The following is a 16933-nucleotide window of genomic DNA, read 5'->3' as shown; positions in this document are numbered from 1 at the left end:
CATTCGAAAGAGAAGACACGATATTGTTGAACTAATCATTGTTTATAAGTTAAGCCGTTGATATTTATAGTTTGCTGTAGGCGTTCATTAAATTATAATAAAGCTAATCTTATTAAATGGTCTTGTGTTTGAATTCTTAGAGAATATCAACTAGCTTTTAGTATATTTTATTATTTTTAATTTTAAAATGCTTTAAAAGAAAAAAAACTTTTATAATTTAATTATAAAGAAGAAATAAACTTTATATTTTAATTATTTAAAATGAATACAGTTATATAAAGAAATGCATGTATAAGTAAAACAGTACAATTGTTTGGAATCACAATTTATTTTTATATCTTACAGATTTATTCGCTTATATAACATTGTCTACTCTACCGCTAGCCATTCGTCAAGCACCAAACGGTTATACCTGTGGACAATATTAATTATAAATATACAAAAGTCTGTGCAGAATGAAATATTTATACATAGCCGAAAGGTGGAAGACAAAATCAAAATATACCATACTTTATTGAAGGCTTAAAACAACCACATTTGTATCATAATTCATATTAAACTAGTTTTTGGCCTCTGTGAGAGATGTTGGGTAAAATATATTTTATGATGATGACAGTTCAGTAATTAAGAAGTAAAAGCTTAATAAACATAATTTTGCATTTACAATATTAAATAAATTCGTTAGATTACTCTTTTTCATTTTAAATGCAAAATTAAATCAAAGTAATTAACTTGACAAAACTCAATGAATGTGATGAACACCTTAAATCAGTTATAGTCATTCCATAGTTAGAATAGCCCCGAAGTGGTCATGATTTGTGTCTGATTTTTTTGTTCATCATGAAAAAAATCATCACTCTACATCTTGTAGTTAGGGAGTTGAATGTGCACACATGACATAATTACACTTTTTAATATCTGGTGCACACAGTAGCTAATCCTTGTTTAAGCGTTATTGGTTATTTATTTTTTAATATCACCGAGTGGTTTTTTCTCAGAATAAAATAAATAACTTACTCAGTTTACTTCCAGCGGTTGTTCTCATAGTCCCACTTGGAGGATAATCCGTCGACGGGGTTCACCTTCAAGTCCAACATACGCTTCAGCTGAGCCTTCTGGTGCTCATCATCGAAGGAGTCAGGCAGAGGACTGTATACTGGAAATAATAATAATCATAGCTACAACACAGATTATTATAGTAAGCAATATAAATAAATAAAGCCTATAAATGTGCCACGGCTGGACACAGACCTCCTGTTATTTTGAAAAGAAAATTTGTAAATTATTCCATTATGATGATGCATAGATATATGTGGATTGTCATCTAACACCTGCAGTTTCTTTACAATGTTTACCATTCCCTTTGAGTACAAGATGAATATTAAAAACAAATTAACACTGGGCCATCTCAGCACCAAATCGTAATACCTATTAATATTGTGAATACAACATCTATTTCTTGTATACATTTTACATAACATAATTAAGTTGGTATCAATTTTTAATATAAGAACTTAATAATGTCCGAATAGGTATATGATATCAACATGTAATATGGGAAGTACATACATTACAAGAACACTACATATCTGAAACATATAACACCCCATCTTATTGCCACGATAACACCTTGGCATGATTTGTTTTATATATAATTATTATTAGTATGGCAAATAAACGATAATAATGCTTTTTTTCATTATCTTTCCAAAACAAAAAAAGAAACCCTTCTGAGTGTGTTTTAAAAGGCTTGCGGTTAAAAGGTTTGAATAGCAAGAATACAATAACCGAACCCTCTCGAAAAATATTTTAACTATAGCTACCAATGTCAATGGGCTTAAAAGTGATAGTATTTATTTACCAAACAACTTCATGCCCATGTAAATCCAGACTGAGAGGGAAGCGATGCAAAGTGCCCAGCCGAGAGCTCCTTTCCATTCACCAGTGGGAGCCTGGAACTCAGCGAAGGTCTGGCAGAAGGAAGCGCGGTAGAGGGCTTTCTTCTCTTCCAGGGTCAGCTTACGCCAATCACCCTTTTCCTTTTCACGGAGTGCCTGCGGACATTTTAAAATATTTATATTAATATCATAAGCTGAATTTCAGTCTCAATAGCCTATCTGAAAGCCAGGATGTATAGTACAGCCGTATGTGATAAAACACAAAGGGTCTTGTCTGGTGAGACCCTCTCGTATAGTCATTGATATATTATCAATTTAAGAAATTTAAAAAAAAGGAATTTGAATCTTGAACAATCTGAGACGTGGGTTCATTTTACACTGTATAATCGAATCATTCCCTCCACTACACCCCACGATTTGTTCATATATAGTTATTAATATTGTTCTATATATTGACATAAATTCATAGCATATATATTTATATAATGTATATTTTATTTTAAGGATCGAATCCCAAATGTGGTGATCCGACAGAGAACCAAGGTTATCGACAGGATTAGTAAGCTGAAGTGGCAGTGGGCTGGACACATATGTCGCAGAACCGACGACCGTTGGAGTAGACGCGTTCAAGAGTGGAGACCACGCCTTGGCAAACGTAGCGTAGGACGCCCTCCAGCTAGGTGGAGTGACGATATACGCAGGGTGGCTGGCAGCGGTTGGATATTAAGAGCTGAAAATCGAGCTCAGTGGCGAGCCATTGGAGAGACCTATGTCCAGCAGTGGACGTGAAAAGGGTGGTGATGATAATGATGATGATGATATTTTATTTTAGTACAAAATTTTTTTTAAATATATTACCTTGATGTCGGGTGTGTCGGGACGGAACCTGACGGCGGGAAGGGGGAAGTCAGGCCTGTCTACATAATTGGGCTGACCATTGAAACCGTAGCCTACCCACTCCCGACTGCCAACCTAGAAAAATATAATTACATTACATTCTAATATAAGCCGAGATGGCCCAGTGGTAAGAACATTCTAATATAATACTATATATATAAATAATATAATATAATACTATATATATATATATATATAATTACATTACATTCTAATATAAGCCGAGATGGCCCAGTGGTAAGAATGCGTGAATCTTAACCGATGATTGTTGGTTCAAACGCGGGCAAGCACCACTGAATTTTCATGTGCTTAATTTGTGATTATAATTCATCTCGTGCTTTACGGTGAAGGAAAACATCGTGAGGAAACCTGCATGTGTCTAATTTCACTGAAATTCTGCCACATGTGAATTCTACCCACCTGCATTGGAGCAGCGTGGTGGAATAAGCTCCAAACCTTCTCCTCAAAAAGAGGAGAAGAGGCCTTAGCCCAGCAGTGGGAAATTCACAGGCTCACATGTTACGGTTACGGTTACATTCTAATATAGCACTTAAAATTTTTATTGTATATTGTAGGTTATGTCATTTCAATTGACAAAAACAAGTTTCTTGGTGGTTCTTCTCAGTAAAATCTGACAACTAAAGCAAAGAAAGTTATTATGCTTATATGAAGCTCCTGTAAGAATGAACTTATTTATATGGACAATTAAGTGAAGTATATTTTGTATATTACAAGTAAAATAACAGCCTGAATCAGTGGTGTCTGCCTAGGATTGAACCTGCATTCTTTTGTTAAGATTTACTCATCCATACCACTGGGCCATCTCAGCTCATGAATGTTACGTAAATTTGACTTTAATTCTAACATTTTCATCATAGTTTTTATTGAAGCGGTGTAAGAGATAATAGCTTTAAAAAATAGCACTAAAAGTCTGACTTGCCTTGGCAAGTTCACTGGAAGCTCGGGCACCAATGGGTACACGGACTGCATCTAACAGCGCACGACGCAACAGGAAATTTGCCATAATTCTGCAACAAATACACTTTTACTGGTGGTAGGGCTTTGTGCATGCTCGTCAGGGTAGGTATCACCCACTCATCAGATATTCTACTGCAAAACAGCAGTACTTTATATTGTTGTGTTCCGGTTTGAAGGGTGAGTAAATCAGTGTAATTACAGGCGCAAGGGACATAACATCTTAGTTCCCAAGGTTGGTGACGCATTGGCTATGTAAGCGATAGTTGACATTTCTTATAATGCCAATGTCTAAGGGCGTTGGTGACCACTTACCATCAGGTGGCTCATATGTTCGTCCGCCTATTCTATAAAAAAAAAAACTTTTATTGGGTAGTAATTCCTAATAGTTCATTATTTTCAATTGCAACTGTAGTTGATTAAAATTAACAGTACTAGAATATGATCCAAAGTCACAATCAGCATAACTTAAGCATTTTATATTATAAGATTAAAGAGATATGTTATGAGGTATTGTGTAACTATGCTCACACAATAGATACTTAGATTAAGATTACTTTGTCTCATAGTAGCAGTCTTGATGTAAATGTTTATTATTCATATTCATTTTATTTAAAATAACTGTCTGTGCGGTGCAATATTAGAACTAAGCACCATTGCTTGGTGGTAGGGCTTTGTGCAAGCCTGTTTGGGTAGGTACCACCCACTCGTTAAATAATTTACCATCAAACATTAATACATAGGATTGTTGTTTTTCAGTTTGAAGGATGAGTTAGTCAATGTAACACATACACATGGGACATAACTAGTTGATTCATTGGCAATGTAAGTGATGGTTATTACTTGCAGTGGTAATATCTAGAGTGGTGGTTACCACTCTCAGTTGGCTTGCCAGTTTATATAAAATAAAAAAAGCAGACGAAATTATTTTTATATATCAGTTCAAATTGGATAAAAAACTTTATAACTGTTAAACAAATATTAATTTAAATTTCACATATAATTTTGTTTGGCAAAAGGAACCAGCTTAGTATAACTGAGTTAAAACACAGCACTGGTTTTTAGATGGTCCCTTTACTTTGGAAATTACACAAAACTAATCTATTATAAGAAGACATGAAGTTATTTGTACTATTATACAACTTTTATATAATATTGTCCACACCTCCTAAGGGAGTAGGGTATAACCAAGTGTTTAAATTATCTAACCTTACATAAATTATATTTATAATTATTTCATATAGAGAATGTTCCTAACAATAAAAAAATCATATTGTACTTCAATTTAGGAGACAAGACAACTATCATGTGCAGATTAAGTGTGTGTATGTTAAAGTATAAATTTTGTATTGTTTATGAATAAATTTCATTTCTTGTATTTACACAATTATCTGAAATTATTTTTTTGAATACGATATACAACTTATTACATTAAACAATAATTGAAATTAATATTTGGAATTTTATAAACAAATGAGTTTACAATACATACTTGATACTACCTACAATATAATATAGATATTGGTTACAATGTATTAGTTGTAAAATTTATTTATATATGTTTAAAAGTGTATGAAGGGCTATATATTATGTTTATATTCTTATGAATATAAATGTGTATTTATTTTCTCGTTACTATTTTTATCCACTAGTTCATTATTTTAAATAATTTTCTACACAAGGTTCAGGTGGTTACAAGAATGTAGGTGCAATGATAAAATATTGATAACATTCATAGGTTATGTCTATCGATCTTCAGTTACATAACGAGAAAATTTTTGCTTAACGTAAATTATTTTTACGAAAATACTTTCTATGGGAACTAACTATTTATTTGTGAAATATAACCTAATAAGATTAAAACAAAATAGGTTCTTAATGGGTTTATTTTGAATTTAGAATCGCGATGACATGTTCATATAATAACTTTTTTTACTTACCGCTTATGTCGAAATTATTTTAGTAGTACTGAATACAGGAAAATCTCAACACAACAATAGTTTGATTGAAATACTACTTATTTCATGACTTTTCTCTAAAATAATATTTACCTTATATTGTCGTAACACCACCCTACAGTCTACACTGTAAAAAAACGGCGACCTCTAGTGAAAAAAGTCAATAACTACACAACATAGAATTTGCGCAATGCGCATAGATAAAGTATGAAAATTGCGTTTAGCTCATGCTTTGAGTATCAATTACTTATTTTACAAAATGTCCCTTAGAACTGAATAAGAAAATTTAAAAAACGGACGTTATTTGTGATACAAAAAACATATCAAATCCATTAGTTTTTTTATTAAAATCTTTACTTTTTTAATGTAGAAGAAATAAATATTTTAAATCTAAAATAATCTTTATTAAAATAAAAGCATAAAAGCATTTTTGAATCGACATGTACGTAATGTAAATAAATATTTGTGAAATTATAATTAATTATTATTAATTGTATCAATAAACAAACGTTTTAATGTCATGCAATCATACGTTGTTTCGTTTAGTGATTATTTCACTAGTAACATTTGTTTTCTAATAATAATTCATTGTAGTAATAAAACACATATACGAGTTAATTTGTATTTCCAACTTCATCTCTTATAACATCAGATAATAATTCGTACAAAACACTTTCTGGTAAAACATCATTCACATCCTCTTTAGCCCTTGTTAAATCTTCAAAAATATTACCTGGAATACTCATACCTACATCTTTTTTTTGGTTTGTTTTATCGCCAGAAATCATTTTAATATTGATACGTTTTTCATCGGACGTTACTAATTCATCAGCTTCTTTGATTATATGATTTGTATTTTTTTCTATTTTTAATGGAACCATAACTTCTTCTTTTACGATTTGCTCAAAGTCTACATTATCCATTATTTTGGATATTTTTTTGCTAAAATCTTCTTCGTAAAGATTATTTTCTGGATCCATAACTGTATACGCTGTGTCAATATATTTTTTACCGCTTTCGTAATCTACTGATCCATCTAGCAGCGATGTATGTGGATCGACTATATTCCGAGGTTCAGTGACCGGAATAGTTGTATGCGAAACTGTTTCCTCGATATCTGTATCATTAGCGACAAAATCGATTATAGCATTATCGTCATCGTCATCTTTTAAAATATCTTTATATTCGTTTATTTCTTTACTATTAAACATGGTAGCGAGGAAATCTTTGAAAACATTTTCATCAATTATTCTGAGTTGAGAATCGATTTGAGAGATTGGTATAGGAGTCATTATTTTTCCAGTTATCGGTCCTATTTTGAAGGTGGTCGGTTTCGGTGGTGCGTATCTAAAAGGAGCTGTGTGAGGTTCATATGAGGGCTTAAGAGTTGTTCGCTTCTTTGACACTGGAACGTACTGTTAACAAAAACATATATATTTTTAATTTAGTGGTTGATATGTGATTTTAAAATAATACTATGAATAATTAGGACATATTCAATTGAATTGATTTTTACCTGCTCCATTATATCCTCAATCCAATCACTATAGTAGCCCAGTTTTGTGAAGACGGTTGGAGCATCAGGCATGCCACAAACTGGTGAACCGAAGCTTATCACACCAAGTAATTTTCCATATAATATACCTGGACCTCCAACATCTCGCTAATATTGAAACAAAGTGTTAAATAGTTATTTATAGCTTTGCATTTAAATAACCAAACGTAACATAAGCAATCAAATTCAAATTTACTTCTACTTTACTCGTCATACCTACCCAAACACTCATTAGATATTCTGCCGCAAAACAGCAATAATTGTAGGTATTGTTGTGTTCCGGTTTGAAGGGTGAGTGAGCCAGTGTAAATACTGCCTGTATAACAAGGGACATAACATCTTAGTTTTCATGGTTGATGGCGCCTTGGCGATGTAAGCGATGGTTAACATTTCTTACAATACCAATGTCTATGGGCGTTGGAGACCACTTACCATCAAGTGGCCGTCATATGCTCGTCCGCCTACCTGTTCTATAAAATAAAATAAATATTTTTGGTTTTGGCTTATGCTGTGTCAATTTCGTATTCCAAACTTATTTTTAAAAAACATAAATAAATGTTATTTCTTGTATAAAATAATAAAAGCATCTGTGTATATAGTATTGTTGATCGAAGGTGTATACATTAGTGAATATATTGACATGAAAGTTTAGAATCAATTAATTAATCATCATTCAATGAATATTAAAAATAATTATTTTTATTTTATGTAGAAATAAATATGATGCAAATGAATTAAACCATAATTTAATGCATATAAAGATATTGAATCTTTAAAGGAATGGAAAAATGGACACAAACATTACAAGCTCCTCCACCTCGTGAAAAGAAGCCAGCACAGAAATTCTTCTTTGAGACGTATTGTCTGCAATATAAATAGAAAATATTTATATTTATTTTAACAAACGGCGATTTTTACTTTAGTAATTTATTTATAAACAAACCTGGAATAAACCTCCTGGCATTCTCTCAGTGGATAAAAATCAAGAACAGCTTCGGACAATTTATTTTTCCAAGGGTTACCAATAATTGAGCTGTGCTAAAATTAACAAAATATTATGTAAGGTATTTATACATATATTTTTCATCAAGTATTATATTTGTAGCAAACCTCTCTCGCACCCCAACCAACAACTGTAATTCCGGGAGTATTCAAAGGAAGCTTGAACTCATTTCTATCAAAGTCGATTTTCTTGATATTTTTTTGGCGTCGTTTAAATTTCAAATGCCTGGTAAGTCGCAGTAAGCATAAATTGTCTTTCAAGTTTTTAGGGTTATATCCAGGATAAAAGTAGACTTCTAGAATGGGTATAACCTCTCCGCCTCCATTGTAAAAACTGCTGCCAACACGAGCTGAGAGAAAAGCAGGATTTTCTCGGAAGAAACGATTGTTCCAAGCTCTAAAATAAAAACAATTATGACATAAGTAAATGCATAGACCGTATGTTACAGGAATGGAATCAATTTATAACGTAGTATCCTAATATAAAGTCTCTTAGTGAGCGTTGACTACATACAACCTTTTACGCAGAAACATTCATGGCAAATAAAAATGCAATTAAATATTACTAACTACAATTTACAATAAACTTACAGTTGTAAACACGAAGCAGCGGTTATAATAAGATCAGATTTAATTATAGATCCTGCACAGTGAAAGTTATTGAAAAGCTGAATCGTGGCCATGAAAGGATAGTGTTTTATCTTTGTCCTTTCACCTTTAAATATTCTACGTCCACTCGGTTCTAGAGAATGAAATTAAGTTAGTCATTAGAGATGTTATTTAAAAGAACATTAAATTAAATATCCTTAGTTTACCCCAGAACTCATTATCAGAAATAACATCATTCTCTTCAGACTTATGCAGTCTAGATTCTATATCTGATACATTCACTGATTTTAATTTTAAATTTGGACCTCGCAAAAGTTCTAGAACATTTTCATTTATGTTCGCGTATTCGTTATCAACGTTAAATTCACGTTTCAATTGTTGAAGGTTGTTTAAAAATAATTCTATGAATTTAGGCCCTTTACTAATTTCTATTTCATTTTGTACAGTCTTCGAATTGTCTTCTTCAAGCACATTATTTATGATTGCAATTAAACTATCTTCTTCACCTTTACTATTTACTCTTGTAAGTCTTATTATTTCGTTTAGGTTTTCATAATCTTGTAACGTCAATTTTGTGAAATATTGGTGTAAAGTATTATACTCGTTAAAACTTGCCTGTTTACTGTCTTTATTTAGTTTAAGAGTTCTAAAAAGATTGTTGATCGTATGATGAATAATGGTTTCAGTAACAACTTCCTTGTGATTTTCCCCTGGTGGTAGTTCTTCAAGGCTATGATACAAACCAGGTAATACTAAGACTATGTACCTGAAGATGATAAAATTAACAGAAACCATATGAATCAATCTATTCCGTTTTTTGAAGATGTTCTATTTTAGTTTTTACATATGTACAATGTTATTACTTCTAGTATTAAAATATCGTTATTGAATTCGTATTTTTTTTCCAAATCAATTTTAAATACGTAAGTGAAAGTCGTAAATGGTGTTCAACGTTTACATTTTATTGTTAACTTTATTGAATAGTAAGAATAAAACAAAGCAATAAGAAATAAAAGCACGCCACATAATATAAGCAAGCATAAATGTATCAAAGATTTCTAGAAGGTGCAACTACATTCATTTTATTTGGAATTATTAAAGGCTATATTTTGAAGAAAGATTTTCGTTGTGATGTAACAAACGAAAATATTCAGATAATAACTAACAAGCTATTCTCAAGTTTAGGACTAAGGAGCATTTATCAAAATTCCGATTACATTCGAGACATGCTGGCTGAATTTTATAAATTAAATAAGATTTTCGGCATAAATAAACAAATACATAAAATGGCAACAGAACTGTGTAAAGAGATGAACGAAGAAACAGAATATTCTGATCTAATAATTAAAATGATTGATTCAATTAAATTTCCTATTAATGAAAGTGAATTATATACTCAACAGAGAAACTTTTTTGAAAATATTAATGCAACCATAGAAAATGATTTACAAAATAAACTAGCTAACGTAAACGAAATAGTCAGTCACACAAATTTATCCCAAATGATAACTATGACTTCGCCTAAATTGAAAAAGAATCCGGTTAAAATAATAGAAGAAAATATAAAAGCTTCTTTCGAAATACAAAATGCAAGTTATTCTGGTTCAGCATTCTTTGATAAATTTCTTCGTAAAATTAACGATCTTACTGTAGATGATTTTTTAGATAAGAGAACAAATTAATGATTACAAAGATGTGATGCAATATAATTGTTATATAAAACAGAACGATACAATTGCTGCAAAATAAATAACGTTACACAACAAATAAACATATTGACAAATACAGTAGCCAATATTATATTTGTTTTTTTTTATTATTTTTTGCTTTTTAAAATTAAGCAAATTTGAAAGTGAATCCAGATCGGTTGTAAAAGCGAAACTGCTACATAGTTCCGATACTCGAATATATAGGATTGCTAATGCAAATAAAGCAATATATTTTGGCGTTTTTATTTTTTCTAATAACTGTTGATAAATATCGAACGACGAGATGACGAGATGAAATGACGAGTTGGGCTAGTTGTTAGAACGCTTGAATATTAACCGATGATCGTGGGTTCGAATCTGGGCAAGCACCACTGAATTTTCATGTGCTCAGAATTACCCGCCTATCTACCAATTATTTAAATAATATTTCTTATCATACCATAAACAAATATGTGTACAGTATTAACTGAATAACATAACATTTATATAACCTCCTTTGATGTCGATATAATGTCAGTTTTTATATGTAAATTAAAATCACATATTGTCAATAAACGTCTTGTAACTTCCATTGAACCACTGAAAATATTAAAAATGTTTCCATTAGTTAAATCTCCTTTGACCTTTAAACCAAGGTCGCAATTCATCAGAACTGTTTATGGTTACTGGAGAATCGGCTGCAGGGATGTCGTGGGGCACGGCATCAATGGTTCTGCGAACTACAAAGACGATGCCCTGTTTCCATTTCCAGCGATCCGATTTAAAGAAAATACAAGAGAGATTTGTGTAAGTTAATTAGATTCTTCTATTAAGAGAATATATTTAGAAAACACAATGAAGTTAGTAATATATATATTTATTTGACCTAAATGAATATCACATAATTACTTTTGACTCACACGATCAAGAACTTTATCTCTTTGTTAGGCCCTAAGAGAAAAAGAGAGAGGTGACTGGCGACTGCTATGTTGTGAAGAGAAGAAAGAATTGTACCGTGCCTCCTTCTGCCAGACCTTCGCAGAATTCAAAGCCCCGACTGGACAGTGGAAATTTATTATGGGCTGGGTCTTTATATGCACTTCCTTTGCTTTCTGGGCTTCTATGTTCTGCCATTACTATGGTATTCATATCTTTATTTATGTATTTACTGGCAATATATAATTTAATAAAAAATACACATATGTATACATATATATATATATTTATATTTTGGCTGTTTTGCCTTATTTTGTCATAATCGTCTGTCCCGATCATCGATTTAATGCGTTATGTATATATAGAAAAAAAGTCCTATTTGAGATGATTCATTACGGAGAATATTATTTAAATATTTACATGCTTGCCTCGTTGGACTATTAAATACATATAAAGCTGCAGATCCAGAGGTCCCGGTTACAAAACCCAGGTCGGGCCAATAAAAAGTTATTGTGTTTTTTCGTCCAAGAGTCTCAGTTTGCATCTTAGAGTCTAAATTTGGAAGTAGGTACACTCCCATGCCTCGGAAAACACATAAAGCCGTTGGTGCTGCACCTGAACTCTTTCCAATCGTATTGTCGGATTGCTGTCTCGTCGGATTATGAGAGTGAGGGACTGGAGAGTGCATCTGTACTGCGCACACACTTGTGCACTGTAATATGTACCGCACAGTGGGCTAATCGTCATCATCATTAAAATATTTAATAATGTTTTCTTGATTTAGTATACGAGCCACTACCCAGCTCGTTCTCTAAGGCGTCACAAAAAGCCCAGCTACGTAGGATGCTGGAGCTACGTGTGAACCCTATAGACGGTATCTCCTCTTTGTGGGACTATGACAACGATCGATGGAAGGTAAAAATAAACCTCACTATAGTCTATAATGTCCATACATAACCCTTTATGCTTGCTAATAAATCTATCCTATGCCATATTTATTTTAATTGTAAGCATCTAGTAAACACGGCTAGTATATAATGCCACAAAATTGTTTAGTTAATATAGAAACATTTCACTTACTTATTGATTGTATAAATAGAAATAGCCAGGAGGCGATCGTTTCATTTCCAAGGTGTACTTTCCGTCCATAAACTCAGTAAGTGTATAATAAATAATAATAAAAGGTACCTTTTACACACGTGTTTGCACATCTCGGGATATAGATCGAAAACTAACCGCTCCTCCAGTTTTAAAAATATGGTAAATCATCGTAATTATAATGAACTTAACTTCGCAAGCGGCATCACCCGCTTGTTAGGGGCAGGGGGTAGGTATTTTGTAAACAAAGGTGACCTCTGCCCTTCTTTTTGGTTCAAGCTTACTTCATACCAAATTTCATCAAATATAATATTAGTAACTAATATTATAATAGTATTAGTATATAATTCTGAACGCGCTATAACTGGTTTTTTCTTTTCCAGTAATGCGGTATGTGGAGATATTTAATTTTTCTACTGAATAATGTTCTTTAAAGTTACCATTTATTTATTGGTGAAGAATAAAGTGTTTTATTTAATTTATTATAAATTATTTTCATTATAACAAATAAAATTGCATTTTAATTAATACAATCATTACTTTATTTTAAACTACTTATGAAAAATTTCATCAATATATTGTATGGCCAATTCACGAAACATTTCAACACTTCATATAATTGTTTTAAAGTCTTTGAACTTTTGCTGGTATATCATGCATTGTCATCGGAACTGTCAAACATGAAAATTTTCAATTCCGTATCGACCTAATCTAAGCCAACAAACAAACATTTTAAAAAAAACTCGTAGAAACAGTTTTTGTAAGTAATTTAAGCATGAGGGGTATGTATTATAGGCATGATGACAGTATTAAAAAATTAAAAAATAAATGATTTTAGGGAAGAAACTATTTTAAATGGATTCTAAAAAGTGATCTCATTTTAATATACATATTCAGACTAATAAGATTTTTAATAAAACAAAAGTATAAAATTCTCTAATCGGCCATTTTATTTGAAACACCAATCGGAGCGAATGACGTCACGCATCAGTATCTTTAACCCTTTCTCTTGAACAGTTGTTGTGTTTACGCGTTTCAAAATTAATTTTGCATCATTTAATCAGTTGAGTCGTTGGTTATTCGGGGTTTTGTGAAGAAAATAAAACATCCAAGATCCGGCAATGATGGAACAAGGTTTTGTTAAGGCAAATTCCTCTAATTTGCCCAGGATGGATTTGTTGATGTTAGGAGTTTCTTTCATCAAATAAAGACTTTTGTTCATATGAATTTCGAAATGTGAAAACTTCCTTGTTATTACATTTTTATTTATCTTTAGTGTTATCATAGGTTTTTTTCTGTTATCAATCAATCAATCAACAGCCAATCTTTGTCCACTGCTGAACATAGGCCTCTCCCAAGGTGCGCCAAAGCTCCCTGTCCTCCGCCTTCCGCATCCAGTTGATGCCCGCCTCCTTCTTAAGGTCGTCGGTCCACCTGGCTGGAGGGCGCCCTACGCTGCGCTTGCCGATTCGCGGTCTCCACTCTAGGACTCGTCTGCTCCAACGGCCATCGGTCCTACGACATACGTGACCAGCCCACTGCCACTTCAGCCTGCTAATTTTGCAAGCTATGTCGGTGACTCCGGTTTTTTTCCGGATAATCTCATTTCTGATCTTATCCTTCAAAGATACTCCGAGCATAGCTCGCTCCATAGCACGCTGAGCGACTTTGAATTTGTGGACTAGTCCCGCAGTTAGTGGTCCACGTTTCGGCACCGTATGTCATGGCAGGTAAGACGCATTGGTTGAAGACTTTCGTCTTCAAACATTGCGGTATAGTTTTTCTGTTAGCTATATAGTAATACTCGCAGATGAAGAGCCCTTATATTGTTACCAGTAAGAATTTTTAAGACAATATTTCATTTAGCTCCACTAGTACTGAATTTGTGATTTTACCTATTTACGAATACTTCTATAAATCTAAATATATCATAAATATATAATAAATCTTTATGAATCTCTGCCTCTATATATTTAAATGAAACATCTAATGTCAGGTGATTATTTTAAGCTAATTACTAAACCCTGTCCATTGCCACCTTCTGTATTCGTATATTAATCTCAATCATCAATTTTGTTTATTTTAGATCCTCACGACCGTCATATGGGGATGATGATATTAGCTAAGTGCAACTTAAACGCTAAGAGAAAATTTGCACTGTTAAATGCAAAATTTGCCCAGAACACAAAGTCCATGCCAAGTTGTATGCAGTCACATTGACAGTTGATGAAGATGAGGAAAAAGTAACATCCATTGAATGCCACGATTATGTTGCTGCTCAAGGAGGCTGCAAGCATGCTATAGCACTCCTTATGTGGGTCCATCGCAGAAGCGAAGAACCATCTTGCGCTAGCCACTTATTTCTCACAATTTTCTTGTTAGGAACATACACAAACAATTTGTTAGATGTTGATATTGATGTATTTTTACACAGAGGGACCGCACACCACTTGTTAACTTTGGAATTCATTTTAACCTCAGGAAATACGCAATACTTTCTGATTTTCTTCGTTGAGTATAGACACAATACAACGTTTACTTTCGTTTACTGTGGCGTGACGTCACGTGCAGGCGCCATGACACCTGCGGGTGTTTTCGAGCGAATTTCAAAATAGGTAAATGAAAATGCAATTATTTGCGTAAACAGTTAGTTTATTACTGAAATAAAATTATTTTCAGTAATAGTAGACGTGTACCTACATTATAGAAGGTTATTTGAAAATCAGTCATCATGCTTATTGTACACTGTTAAAAATCTTGCTTATAGTGTACGGAGTAATTTGCAGAGTACACTTGCCTTTCCTCGTGTTTTCGGGAGACATAATATTTGTTAGGCAATCTTCGAGATTGGCCTCTGTAGCAATAATTCTGGGAGGAAGTCTTGACACATTTAGTAATTTTCTGCGTCAAAGGTCGTAGATTCAATGCACTTATAATCAAAATTATTTGAACATGCTATGCAATTACAATTTGACTGTTTTTGAGTGTTTGTACTCGCGTTCTATATTTCTCTAAAACTTCAACTGTATGTGATGATTCACGTTATTATTTATTTTGCACATGTATCAATGACTTAGATTTCGTGCTTAAATATTAGTAACCGTTTCTAAGTTAAAGGCATGACCACATTTTATCGATTACAAATAAAACAAGAATAGTTTTTAAAATAACTTACATTTAATAACATTATTCTATATCGTAGAAAATATTGTTGTTTCCCGGTATATTAGTTTAATAGTTTTTCGCTGTCGACTCAAAATGTGTTACAAACTTAGAACATTCTTTTTCTTCTTCATACCAACCAAAATATCTTGAACAACATATTATTTATATTTTTTTACTTATTTTAAGTAAAATATTCGACTCATCACTAACACTTGTAAAATATATTTCATCTTATTGTAGGTACTTTGTGATTTGCCTTCGCAGGTATATAAAACATAAATACCCAATCAATATAAAAAGTTGGTCTATTAAAATAGAATATATTTTATCATTATAATATTTACCTTCAACATTTAAATAATATTAAATATAAAAATAGAAAGCTGAACTAGGTAAACAGATTATATGATTAATTAGATATAATAATATTATGTATAAAAGAAAAAATGTATAAAACTTTTACGTATAGTCATAAATATGTTAATATTGACTTGACAGAATATATCAGCGTCTCCCTGAAGTTAACTCGCTGTATGAATCTTCAAAATTTAACGACTCAAATTTGCAATTGAGTTAAAAATTTTGCACCCTTACAATAGAGTTATGTTATCCTCAACCACTGTGCCGCGACACTTTTGTCTGCCGCGAAATTCTAAAAGTGTGCTGCTAAATTGTAGACATAATTATGTTAATATTATAAAATAATATGATTTTAATAGAAAAATCCTTTTAACTGAATTTGATTGGGTTCGTAATCTATTTTACGCAGTGTGTGTAGGTAAGTAAATAATATTTAAGCTTATATTTTTCTTTGTGTGCCGCCAAATTTTGAAATCGTTAAATGTGTGCCGCAATAAAAGAAAAAGTTAAGAATCACTGGTATATGTGCTAAACATAATGAATTGGCAAAAAATTTATACAAGGCATTGACATGACAGTTTCAATACTTTCAACAAAACTTAACTAATATTTAAAATATTCTACTTAATATAAATCATGTTTCTGTAATAATCAATGAATGTTATGTACACTTATAATTGATAATTACATATCAGAAATTATGTATATGTGTATGTTTTGTGAGTTATTGTATAATATGTATATGGTTAGTATGCTTATTAAATAAATAAATGAATAAAGTCTTTAATTAAA

The 16933-nt window shown here is 32.0% G+C and overlaps 3 protein-coding genes across 5 annotated transcripts; 1 reads left to right on the top strand and 2 right to left on the bottom strand.

The window, feature by feature from the left end:
* Positions 1 to 309: 309 nt before the first annotated feature.
* LOC126777274 (cytochrome c oxidase subunit 4 isoform 1, mitochondrial) lies at positions 310 to 5925 on the bottom strand. Of its 2 annotated transcripts, none has more exons than XM_050500281.1 (6): positions 5822 to 5925; positions 3736 to 3823; positions 2757 to 2870; positions 1862 to 2054; positions 1018 to 1156; positions 310 to 412 (listed from the first exon to the last, which is right to left on the bottom strand). In XM_050500281.1, exons 2-5 carry the CDS (start codon positions 3817 to 3819, stop codon positions 1023 to 1025), a joined length of 525 nt encoding a protein of 174 aa, XP_050356238.1. In that variant the 5' UTR covers positions 3820 to 3823; positions 5822 to 5925; the 3' UTR covers positions 310 to 412; positions 1018 to 1022. The 2 variants fall into 2 exon arrangements, with proteins under 2 accessions (XP_050356238.1, XP_050356239.1); XM_050500282.1 differs by having other exon boundaries at positions 5711 to 5859.
* A 417-nt stretch (positions 5926 to 6342) lies between these two features.
* LOC126777173 (uncharacterized) lies at positions 6343 to 9951 on the bottom strand. Its single transcript, XM_050500125.1, has 7 exons — positions 9101 to 9951; positions 8877 to 9027; positions 8394 to 8682; positions 8227 to 8321; positions 8084 to 8147; positions 7245 to 7391; positions 6343 to 7143 (listed from the first exon to the last, which is right to left on the bottom strand). Exons 1-7 carry the CDS (start codon positions 9687 to 9689, stop codon positions 6343 to 6345), a joined length of 2136 nt encoding a protein of 711 aa, XP_050356082.1. The 5' UTR covers positions 9690 to 9951.
* A 1238-nt stretch (positions 9952 to 11189) lies between these two features.
* LOC126777273 (cytochrome c oxidase subunit 4 isoform 1, mitochondrial-like) lies at positions 11190 to 13144 on the top strand. Of its 2 annotated transcripts, XM_050500280.1 has the most exons (4): positions 11190 to 11389; positions 11531 to 11723; positions 12303 to 12433; positions 13000 to 13144. In XM_050500280.1, the coding sequence occupies exons 1-4, from the start codon at positions 11198 to 11200 to the stop codon at positions 13000 to 13002; spliced, it is 519 nt and encodes a 172-aa protein (XP_050356237.1). In that variant the 5' UTR covers positions 11190 to 11197; the 3' UTR covers positions 13003 to 13144. The 2 variants fall into 2 exon arrangements, with proteins under 2 accessions (XP_050356237.1, XP_050356236.1); XM_050500279.1 differs by lacking the exon at positions 13000 to 13144 and having other exon boundaries at positions 12303 to 12497.
* Positions 13145 to 16933: the final 3789 nt, after the last annotated feature.

The sequence above is a fragment of the Nymphalis io genome, chromosome 22 (genome assembly GCF_905147045.1).
Source record: "Nymphalis io chromosome 22, ilAglIoxx1.1, whole genome shotgun sequence".
In the NCBI taxonomy this organism is placed as follows: domain Eukaryota; kingdom Metazoa; phylum Arthropoda; class Insecta; order Lepidoptera; family Nymphalidae; genus Nymphalis; species Nymphalis io.
This window is presented reverse-complemented; position numbering and strand designations above follow the sequence as displayed.